This window comes from Ipomoea nil, unplaced genomic scaffold (assembly GCF_001879475.1).
Source record: "Ipomoea nil cultivar Tokyo-kokei standard unplaced genomic scaffold, Asagao_1.1 scaffold0706, whole genome shotgun sequence".
In the NCBI taxonomy this organism is placed as follows: Eukaryota; Viridiplantae; Streptophyta; class Magnoliopsida; order Solanales; family Convolvulaceae; genus Ipomoea; species Ipomoea nil.
The window spans coordinates 905,447-917,720 of NW_017617134.1; the positions used below are offsets into that span (position 1 = coordinate 905,447).

The 12,274-nt window shown below is 33.1% G+C and overlaps 1 protein-coding gene across 1 annotated transcript; it reads right to left on the minus strand.

Annotated features, from left to right (window-relative positions):
* Positions 1–7,304: 7,304 nt before the first annotated feature.
* Positions 7,305–9,750, minus strand: LOC109176333 (eukaryotic translation initiation factor). Its single transcript, XM_019325771.1, has 5 exons — positions 9,423–9,750; positions 8,818–8,986; positions 8,602–8,727; positions 7,769–7,834; positions 7,305–7,681 (listed from the first exon to the last, which is right to left on the minus strand). Exons 1-5 carry the CDS (start codon positions 9,716–9,718, stop codon positions 7,634–7,636), a joined length of 705 nt encoding a protein of 234 aa, XP_019181316.1. The 5' UTR covers positions 9,719–9,750; the 3' UTR covers positions 7,305–7,633.
* Between the last annotated feature and the right edge of the window lie 2,524 nt (positions 9,751–12,274).

Consider the following 12,274-nt stretch of genomic DNA (forward strand, 5'->3'; position numbering starts at 1 on the left):
ATTCATTTGATTAAAAAATTTGACCGTCATTTTTTCTACCCATGGCCTAACTCTCTTGGGCTCTTATTAGTATAGTAAATAAATAATATTTGGGTATACGCAACGACTCAAATATTAATAACTAATTTACTTTAAAGTGGAAGTGTATTGTTCATATAACTTGGCCTCAGGAATATAATTAGACAAAACAATGCATATGTGTCATCCATCAAACAATTACAACGCATTTGGTTGGGATAATAAGTGAATTAGAGAGAAAACAAATTGTACTTGCGTGGAAAAAGAATAACGTGAAAATAAAGTAAGAATTAAAATTACATATTTGATAAAGAATAATATAATTAGTGAGAATGAAAATGGAAGAAGTGATATAAAGATTAAAATGTCTTGTGTACTAATAATAATAATAATAATTAAGGGAAAATGTGTCAATTTCTTCTTCTTCTTTTTTTCTCAGTCTATTGTTCTCAAAAGGTTGAATCCCCAATTCCAAATACTAACAATAAATTTTTACATTTAACATACATGTAATTTATAATTTGTAATCTTATTTCATACTTGTAATTTTTAAGTGTTTGCGCAGTATATTGAGTACAACAAAAGGTTGAATCCCCAATTACAAATACTAACAATAAATTTTTACATTTAACATACATGTAATTTATAATTTGTAATCTTATTTCATACTTGTAATTTTTAAGTGTTTGCGCAGTATATTGAGTACAACAAAAAGCCATTAGGCAGCAATTGTTCTAACCATTTTACTTACCAAATTGGGATAAGGGTTAAATAGATCCTCCAACTATATATTAAAGTGCAATTAGCCTCTCGAACTTTAAAAAAAAAAAACCTTCAATTAAACCCTTAAACTAGTTTTTCTTTCTCTGTTGAATGTTACTGGCCCTATTACATTGTAATATCTGTGCATATACTTTCTCAACCTACTGAAACACACACCTCCACTGAGGCTCGAACTCACAATCTTTCAAATAGAAATCCAACCCAGGTACCATTAGACCACATAGTCTTGGTAACCCTTAAACTAGTTGAAATAGTGCAATTAACATATTTGACCTATAATAGCATGTTACCTTCAAGTTACATGCCACGTAGGATTCCACATAAGATGCCACGTCAATTAATATTTTAAATTTATTTTTTTAAAGTAAATTAATTATATTATAAAATACATATATATTAAAAAAAATGTCATAGCAGGCTGGCAGCTTGCCCAGCCTGCTGCCCTGGCTTCTCCATGAACGGAGCTTACGGAGAAGCTCCTTTCATGGAGAAGCCAGCAAGCTTCTCCGTCCAGATTTGGACGGAGAAGCTCGCTTGCTTCTACATGAACGGAGAAGAGAAGCCAGCGAGCTTCTTGTTCAAATGTAACGGATGGATAGACAGAATAGTCGAACAGACGAATTTCTACGAACGGACAAATGTATTTGATCGGAGAAGTCGGACGGACGGAGTAATCAAACAGATCGGACGAATTCATCCACCGCCGACAACTACGAACAGAAGAATCCGGTGACATGGAATATGTGAATCCGGCAACTTTTATTTAAGCTTTTTAAAAAAAATAAAAAATTAAATGAAATTCCACATAATTGCCAAGCAAGCAAAATTAACTTGTTACTTTTTGGTAACTTGTTAAAAATAGTAATTGCACATTTTTAACAAGTTTAAGGGTTTAATTGAAGGTTTGTTTAGTTCAATGGACTAATTGCACTTTAGTATATAGTTGGAGGGTCTATTTGATCCTTATCCCTATAAAATATTATCAAGTCACTTAGCCTAATCACAAGTACAAAACCATAGTACCCCAGTGTCTGAAATTCAATATAGCTTTTAATCACATATTAAAATGCATTATATTGTTGATTTTGAGACAGAAAACCTACCAGCTTAAACAATTATAGTGTGTTAATTAAAGGTTATTAGGTGAAGTTGTTCTATCACAAATGAATCAAAAAAGACGAGCAAATTAAATTAAAGAGAGTTTAATTTGTTGGAAAATGTTAAAATGGAACAACTTTGGACGAATGGACGATTTAATAATATACCACCTTATCTGGTAATAAAATTGGCGTTTTGAACAAGAATGATATATTTCAAAATATTATGTTGCGTGGCTAGTGCAGTTTATCTTTTATGTCTTAGACGTCAATCTTAGTTTGAAACCGATGGGCTGATATGATAAAGTTTAAAAATTTGTAGGATCAAATTAAAAAAAAAAAAAAAAAAAAAAGACAAATTATGTTGTGAAATCGTGTCCACCTTGCAAGGTGGACACAGTTTCGTAATTATGAATATATAGTTCAAAAATTATGAACATATAGTTCTATAATTATGAACATAGAGTTGTGAACATAATTATGAACATATAATTCTGTAATTATGAATATAGAGATTCAATAATTGTGAATATGAAGTTCAAAAATTATGAATATATAGTTTTATAATTATGAACATATAGTTCAGTAATTATGAACATAAAGTTCTATAATCACATATAGAGTTCAATAATTATGAATATATAGCTTTATAATTATGTACATCTAGTTCAGTAATTATGAACATAGAATCGTGTCCACCTTGCAAGGTGGACACGGTTCCACAACATAACGATTGAAAAAAAAAAAATAGCCCCATAAAAATTAGATTCGATAAACCCAATGGCCCAGGCTAGCCCGATAGCTAAAAGCCTGAAATCACTTAACGCTATTATTTGTTTCACAAGTGATATGTAACAAATATATATATATATATATATATATATATATATATATATATATATATATATATATATATATATATATATATATATATATAGGCGAGTTCAGGTGCGGTGGTGCGGCATCACCAATAGTTCAACAAATATACAACATCAATGTTAGAAAAATACACCATAAAAAACAGAGACAAATTAGGTACGCATCACAAAAAACACACCATTTGGTGTGAGTAAAAATACCATACAGTGTCCAGAAATACATCATTGGGGGTGGTGAGTTATATGGTATATTTTTTTGGGTCTGTTGTGTATTTTTTTATGTTTTATTGTATTTCATTATGGTTCCTTACACTGTTGGTGCATATTGTTAACACTGTTGGTGTATTCTGAAATTCTGTCGCACCGCCGCACGGGAAGATCCCGCCGCATTTGAACTTTCTCTCTCTCTCTCTCTCTCTCTCTCTATATATATATATATATATATATATATATATATATATATATATATATATAATTTATATGTAAGCTCATTTTTAGTAATTTTTATTAATTTTGTAAATAAATTTATTACAAAATAAAATATTGTTGTGAAAATAAAATAATGAAAAATAAAAAATGTATTATTTATTATAATGTAAATATATTAATTATTTTTAGTTAGAATTTAAAAATGGAGGTTTAGATATACTAATTGAATATGTGTAAGGTTATACTTCGTATTCATTAGTGTTTTTTTTGAAAGTCGTATTCATTAGTGTAATTGTGCTAGTTTATTAAAATTGAATATTTAGAATGTTAATTTGAAAAAATTGAATTTGAGGCCAGTTATTTGTATCACGTATCCTTATTGGGTGGGAGAGTCCGGAGAGTACAACTGTACAAGGAAACATGATATTTTTGGCCTTTTATTTATGTATAAAATGTAGTAGACAGGCGGCTAATTCAAATGAAACGAGCTACATTTTATTTGTTTATTTTCTTTTTCTTTTTTTTTTCCTAATAAAATCATAATATATTACTAAAATTTTACATATTTTGAGTACACTTATCATTATCATATTATTTATTGATCAAGTGACAAGAAACCAAAAGTGTCCATTACATCAAGATAATGCGAAAAAAAAAAAAAAAAAAAAAAAAAAGGAAGAGGTCACACAGAATTCGTCTAGTGAAAGAGAACATAAGCAAAATAAGTTAGTGTTGAATCTCAAAGGATCTAAGATATAGGGTGTTTGGTAAATACCAATTAGTTGATTGAGTTAGTAAGTTTGACTAGTTGATAGCATTAACTGATTGTAGAAAGATGTTTGGTAAATTAGTTGTTAGCTGATTACATGCAAATGACTTTTTTAGAAAGCTAATAAAAAAACAGTTTTTTGATCAATTTTTTAAATTTTAGCGTTTTGAATCAATAAGTTGTTACAAAAATCTAATTAATTATACACTTATATTGGTTATTTAACCAAGTCAAATAGTAAATAATGGTCAAATAAATTAAAATTACCCGATAAACTAATTATGTTATCAAATACGAACATAATAATTCAATAGAGCCCGCATGGATAGCTCAACTGGTCATAGATATGAAAGTTTGGAGACATGACTAGGGATCAAGTCTCACCAGCCAACCAGCGGCAGCTCCTTATGCGCAGTAAGCAAATGTCTAGCCTTTGTGGTTCATGTTCAGTTGCGTTACCATAATTTATATTGTCGGGTTCAACTTTTTAGAAGAATAATTCAATAGAGCTTTAATTAAAAAATAAAAAATAAAAAAAGAGTGATAAGTAGTCTTAGAGGTGTCAACTCACATGCATGAACACAACACCCACCACACGTTGCCTACCTGCCAATTCAACGCAATCCATTTCATTCTTCCATTTCATCGTATGCCACTATGGCCGCGGTAGCGCTAGCTAGTTTTTTTTTTTTTTTTTTTTTTTTTTTTTTTTTTTTTTTAATTTTATTTATAGTATCATGTTAAGTTGTTAATTAACTACGATAATTTTTATAGTATCAAACATTTATGTTTCATGATAATCATATTCAAATAGGGAAAATGACCCCATTATATGTTTATAGCATATTGTCCTCCTGATTTATTCATATAAGCATATTAGTCCCTTCAATTGTTCTAAAAATGATGATTTTTTTTCATAATATATTAAATTGACATATATATCCTTAAAGTAAACATTTTATGTATTTGTCTCTTCCAACAAATTATTGTTTATACATACGGATTACCACAATTTGATTCGAATTGAACCGGATACTATAATAATCGAATTGAAAGTTTCCGGTTATGATTCAAATCCAGAATTCAATATTTGAATTTCAGTTTATTAAAATGAATCGTATTGGTGCACATATTTTGAATTAAATATTTATTGGTTAAAGTTGTTTAGAGTTGTTAGAGTCCTCAGCTTATCTTGTACTGCTCCACCTATTGTGGTGCTTAGACTAGTTATATATACTCTTGTATGTTTACGCAGAATTAATATCAGACACTATTTTAATTCACTTGGTATCAGCGCTTACTTTCGATCCTATGGCCAACCCCACCGATGCCACCACCGAGGCAGTAGCCACGACCACCCCCTCGTCGGACGTAGTTACGGTCGTCGATCAGCGGCCACCCAATGCCCTTCACCAGGCTCACCACTACGTATCCCTAAATCTGACAGCCACGAACTACTTGTTCTGGAGAGCGCAGCTAGTGCCGTTCCTGCGAGGCCAGAATCTTTTTGGGTTTGTCGATGGTACCAACGCCTGCCCGCCGGAGTTCGTTGCCGCCACCACCCCGACGGCGTCTCCAACGGTGAATCCTCTTCATGCCGCCTGGGTACAGCAAAAGAGAGTAGTTTGGTAATTTTGAAAATGATTTTGGAAGCAAAAGAGAGTAGTTTGGTAATTTTGAAAATGATTTTTGAAGCAAAAGAGAGTAGTTTGGTAATTTTGAAAATGATGAGAGAGTGAGAGAGAGAGAGAGAGAGAGAGGGGTTCAATTTTGAAGAGAGAAAATAAATAGTACGTGATTAAAAAAAACAAAAAGGAAAAATGAAGGGGAAAATGGTAACACTGTAATAGCCACGTTGAGCAATCCTCAAAAGAAGACAAACATAAAAGAAAGGGAAAATGACACTTTTTCCCCCTAAGTTATATACTTATAGCACTTTTCCCTCTCAATTATTTATGTAAGCACATTCATTAACCCCCTCAATTATTTTAAAGTGGTGGTTTTTCCTCCTGATATATTAAATTGACATTTCTACCTTTAAAGTAAACATTTTATTTATTTTAATTCTCCAACAAATTATTGTGTATATGTAGCAATGACCACGGTTCAGTTCGAACTGAACCGGACGCTATAGCAATCGAATTAAAAGTTTTCGGTTATGATTCAGATCTAGAATACAATATTTAGATTTCAATTTATTAAATTTATGAACCAAAAAAACTGGATCATGAACCGTGAACCGACGGTTCCGAATCCGGTTCGCGATTTTGAACCGTCTTTATTTTAAAATTTTATTTTATTTTTTATTTTAAAATAGTCTAAATTCAACAACAAATGTATTTTATTTTTTCAGTTCGGAACATGAACCGGCCATTCCAATTTGCGATTTTAATAAACTCTAAATATCGCGTTTTGATTCTAAATTGTAATTGGAATATTTTGGTTTGGTTGCTATAGTATCTGTTTGGTTTGAACCAAATTATAGTAATAATTTGTTGGAAAAGAAAAATAAATGAAATATTTATTTTAAATATTTATTTTAAGGATAAATATGTTCATTTAAATTTTAGGGGGAAAAAGAGCGACTTAAATAATTCAGGGAGAAAAAAGTGCTATAAGTATATAACTCAAGGTGAAAAGGTGTCATTTTTCCTAAAAGAAAAGAAAGAAAAAGTAGAAGGGAAAGTGAGTTATAGAATGGTAAAGTTGTAATTCACTTAAAAATTGAGGGCATTTGATAACAAAAATAAATCCAAATGTTAGATCAAAAAATTTCAACCATATGATTAGAAATCAATGATTAATAAGGGCGCCATTTTTTAAGGGCAATTGGCAACTCCCAAATATTAGTATAGGGGAGATTTGATAACAAAAATAAATCTAAATGTTAGATCAAAAAATTTCAACCGATCAATGATTAATAAGGGGTGCCATTTTTAAACGATAATTGGCAACTCCCAAATATTAGTATAGGAGAGATAAAATCACATATCACTTCTGCATATATGCCCATCTCTAAGCAACTCCACGCAATTATGTCTATCTCTAAGCAACTCCACGCAATTATGTCTTCGTGTTGGCCCTAAGCATTATTCTCTACTAACTTTCACATAATTATTTTAACAAAATAAGAAATTAAAATTAATTTTTTATTAGCAAGGAAGAGATAGATATTTAAGAGAGAAAAAAAAGTTAAAAATATCAATTCATTATGGATTCTCACTTTTTACTTGTTGAGATGACATAAAAAAGGTGACAATCAATGAAACAATAAATGCATGCCATTCAAACAATGGTCCATCTAGCAGTAAGTGATGAGCAGAAAGTCACAAACCAACCAATAACACTTCTCTTTCCAAATTTCAGAAGTAATTTGAAAACAAAAGCTCATGTTTACTATGGAGGATGAATATGAAAGATATCTGCAAGGGGAAAGGGGGATGGTTATTTTGCATCGTGGAAACGTTTAGCCAACACACTGAGACTCTAAACCAATTAACCAAACTCAGAAAACAAAAACATCATTACACGAGACATGTTGCAAGTCAAAAAATTTTGAGAAATGGCTACAAATGATAGCTATAAGTGCATGCTTTTCAGTTCCTACTCTATAGCAAAATGCCATTGCATCCCTGCTGCTGCATTATGCTGATGTTCGTTCACACACTATAACGGCTCTTAGCTGACCTTTCCCTTTTAGAATCATCCTGCAATGGTCACAAAGGGAAGAATAAGCTAAAAGGTTCATGAGCAAAGCAAGAACAAAGCTCTAGTATAGTATTGATTGAAATTACATGGAAGCTATAGGATAGCTTATCGGTTACATCAATGACCTCTTTCCACTTCCTCCCAATGCTCATCTGCAATCAAATTAAATTAATTGGCCCCATTCACAAGCAAAATACAAAACTACAAAGATTGGGCACGCAATAAGTCTAACTGCACATGCTACAATCTTTTGAAACAGCAAATCCCCTTAGATGTCAAGAATGTATTTGTATGGCATTCTTTAATTAGCTTATCTTATATTTATAATCAAATGAAAACAAATTACAATAATATTTTTATAAACATTAGCCATGCAATGATCATGCCTTAATGGCCTTCTTTAATTAGCTTATATCCTATTTCACAACTTTTTCCACAATCCATGTAGCCTACAAAAAGAATTCACACATTTTCATATACAAATTTGTGCATGGCCTAAATTTAAACTTGATACAATTTGAGTGCCTGCAAAAAGGAGTGAAAAAATGGTCCCATATACATTCTGGACATCATTTTAGTAATCACAACTTAGGCACCATCAGTCTGTTATCACACACCTCATTTACCATTTTTCATGTTATATCAACTTCTAAAGGATGTCTAGACTTGCAAGGATAGAACTCTGAAGGGCAGGATGTGCAATCCTTCCAAAAATAGCAATAAGTGTTTCAGACAAGATTCTCATCAAATATGGAACGCACAGAGGCAGTAGGGCAGTCCCACTGATCAAAATGAAGAACAGAACAGGAAATTTCTTCACGACACTCTAAATTAAGAATGTTGATCTTAGTCACAAAAAGAAACAACTAAGTTGCATATAGTTTTGGCATCATAAAAAGATCAGAGGCATAGTATTTACCTGAGCCGCTTCATTGGCTGCATTTTTGGTCCACAAAGAAAGTCTGTCCTGTCTCTGACGCACACTGGCAACCACTCCACAGATCTCCTCTGCTTCATCAAATTGCTCCCCAATCAAAGCCATCAGCTATACAATAAAAACAATAGAATAGTAAAACATTAATGTGTGTAACATTAAAATTTAAAGAAGAAAAAATTTCCACCAAGGATATATTACAGTTTCAAGCCACATGGTGTCAAGAGTTGCCTTCCTGCTGCTGCTGACAGTCCACTTGCCTCCATTGGCACACTCAGGATCTTCCCATTTTGGCTCAATCCCAGCTTTAAACAAATGAAAATCAGCATTTGCAGGCAATTGGCTGGGCCTAAATATCTGATCATACAAGCTGCAAGAACAATTCACTAATCAAATTCAAACATAGGCATTTTAGTATAACAACATAACATCATGCTTGCAACAAAAGAACTTCAGTATATCCCCTTGATATTATGAAACTAGATGAATCTACACTTCTGATATTCTGAGAATAAAAGAGATCGTGATTAAAACTATCTAACTTGTTCTTCTCCCATCAGACAAATAAAATGGAGGATCTTAGAATTGTCTTACATAATCATATATGAAAAACAATATAAATCTCATAAAAAATCAGAACTCAACCTCAACTGGAAATAATGTAATGCACAGAAAATCTTCATCAGACAACGCGAATAGAAATTCCAGTATCAACTGAACGGATTCGGCAGATAGTGAACGCTAAAGATTGAAATGAAATCCCTAACACAATAAAGTTAAGGAGATTGAGGATTAAAGCGCTATACCACCAGAATTCTTCAACGGTGTCGAAAGTGTAGACCTTACGCATAGAGCTGCCCCAGGCGGCGCCTTGCTTAGGCTTTGACTGGTTGTCAAACCAGAAGGCCCATTTCCTCTCCAATTTGTGCGGCTGTTTGGACGCCGTCTCGGTCACCGTTGCCGCAGGAGCCTCCGTCAATTCCGCTGCCGTCTCGGTTGCCATTTCGTGATATAGATCTCTGGTTCCAGAATCAGAGAGGTAGTTTTGCAATCGGGGGCTGAGGCGTTCCTGGAAGGGTTCATATAGGTGAATACTCTTCATATTGGGCCTTCCAACTAATGGATCAATATATTACGCCCAATAGTGAGTTGGGTTCCCCCACTTCTCAGTTGTTATACCCCGTTGTTACAATTGTTATACCATGAACCAGATTTCATATTGCATTCACAATCCTCGAATAAAAAAGTTGTATTTTCAGTTAACATATTATGTATCTAAAGTTAATAATTTATGTATATGTAAACAAATAACTTGATAACTGCTGACACATAATGTGATAGCTACATGTACAGAAACTATCAATTACAGGTACATAATGTGACATCTATAGATACAGAATATGACTTGATAATTGCTGACACACATAATATGATAGTAGTTACATGCACATAAAGTATCAACTGCAGGTATAGAATGTGTCAACTGCGGGTCATAATTTGAATGTTATTTTTGGACTTGGGTCTACAATGTAAAGTAGACCCTAGTCCATGGTATAATTTGGCTAGTTGTTATACCCAGATGTTTACCAATTGTGTGTTTTTAGTATTGAAATTGTGAACAGCTAGAATATAAATTGTGTTTTTTGCACTTTTGGTCCCATGACTATAGTGACACTATCAGGATTAATTCACAACTTTCAAACTTTGTAATTTCGGTTCATGATTATTTTTTTTATTTTTATTTTTTGCAAAAATGATCCTTTCGACTTATTTTATGTCAATTTTTCACTGGAAAGAAAAATTAACCCATTCAAGCAGGAATAAAATGGACACTTTACATTGCGCTTTTTACCTGGTAAGAATGGTCCTTTCTTGTTCAAGTACTCCCTAACAGCTTTCTCATCAAAGTGATTCATTCATCAACAAGAAGGGAAGACTATGCAATGTAAAATGTGCATTTTATCTCTGCTTGAAGGGGTCAATTTTTTCTCCAGTGAGAAATTGACGGAAAATGAGTTGGTAGGACCATTTTTGCTATAAAAATAAAAATAAAATAAAATAAAAAAAAACCAATAGTCGTGTACCAAAATTGCAAGATTTGAAAGTCGTGGATCAATCCTGATAGTACCAATATAGTCGTGGGACCAAAAGTGTGAAAAACTCAATTGTGTTTTTAAGTTTTGAGAATTTGTGAATACAATATTGGGTCATCACAAATTATGAATTTTTAAAAGGTAAATTGTGTATTTTTAGACTCGGGTCCACATTGCAAGTGATGGGGAATATACGCCGGTCATACGGGTCGCCCAGCCCGCTCGGCCAGTTTGCCCGGTGATGTCTACAACAGCTCCCTGCCCGGTCGTCCAGTCGGTCCATTAGCTCGGAGCGCTTCGAAGGGCCTCGCGGGCGTCTGACCGGTGACCGGGAGGGATGGTCGCTTGGGATGGGGGCCTGTCAGCAGCAGAAGCTACGCGCCACGTGTACGGTCGCATGTCTGCCTCCCCTTCGCCCGGTGCATGCGCACCACGTGTCCAACATGCCGGAAGACCGGGTGCTGTTCCCCATGTCCCTTATAAATACTGCATTAAATGCTTGGGAGAAGGACTTTTGGATTAGATTACTGACTAGGTTAGAGAGGATCCCGGTCATCACCTACGATCGATCTATCTTTGACCCCACTGTAACCTTCTTTACATCAATATACGGTTATTTTATCCACATCAGCAAGGTACACCATGATCTTAAATTATGAATATCTTGAATATAAATTGTGTTTTTAAGTTTTGAGAACTTGTGAATACAATATAGGAGTCATCACAAATTTGTGAATTTTTAAAAAGTAAATTGTGAACATTTAGTATGTAAATTGTGTATCTTTGGATCCGAACCTACCTTACAAGATGGACTCAATTCCACATAATAATTTTCCCTTAAACGAGAACACTAATATTATGTACTAAAATTTAGTATCTAAAGAGAGAAATTTGTTAAGAAAACAAATTAATTTTTTTTTTTTTGTTACAGAGATGAGGGGTTAAACCCGGGTGGCGTAACTATAATGTAAACTTGTCCGGTCATTGTGGGGGTACCCTACGAATCACGCACGCCCCGACCCTATCTTCCCATAGTAAATCCTCAAGGCACTGCGGCTGAGTGCAATAATCCGCGTTCCAATTTCATGAGTTAACGCGGTCGACGCTAGTTTAACATTATTTTAGGTCACCAAAGTTGTTTAGGGCGAAATTAATGTCACTACTACAGAAAACAGTTTTAACGTCGGTTAAAATACCCCATTTAACGTCGGTTATCTTTCGACGTCGTCTTAAGAGACGTCGTAAGTAAATGATACGACGTCGGTTGAACAACCGACGTCGTATGTAATATACGGCTTCGGCTTTTACCTAAAAGCCGAAGCCGTGTATATATATATATATATATATATATATATATATATATATATATATATATTTTAAATAATTTACATACGACGTCGGTTTTTAGGTAAACGCCGAAGCCGTACATATTTATTATTTTTAAAAAATAAAAAATAATTAGCCTACGGCGTCGGTTTTTAGGTAAAAACCGACGCCGTATATATATATATATATATATATATATATATATATATATATATATATATATATATATATATATATAT

What these genes read in the sequence shown, in the direction of transcription:
- LOC109176333 (XM_019325771.1), bottom strand. Translation starts at nt 9,718, where the DNA reads ATGAAGAGTATTCACCTATATGAACCCTTCCAGGAACGCCTCAGCCCC. An exon ending in ACCGTTGAAGAATTCTGGTG is followed by an intron (nt 8,987 to 9,422) that starts GTATAGCGCTTT and finishes TTGTTCTTGCAG; the next exon opens with CTTGTATGATCAGATATTTA. An exon ending in AGCTATCCTATAGCTTCCAT is followed by an intron (nt 7,682 to 7,768) that starts GTAATTTCAATC and finishes TGACCATTGCAG; the next exon opens with GATGATTCTAAAAGGGAAAG.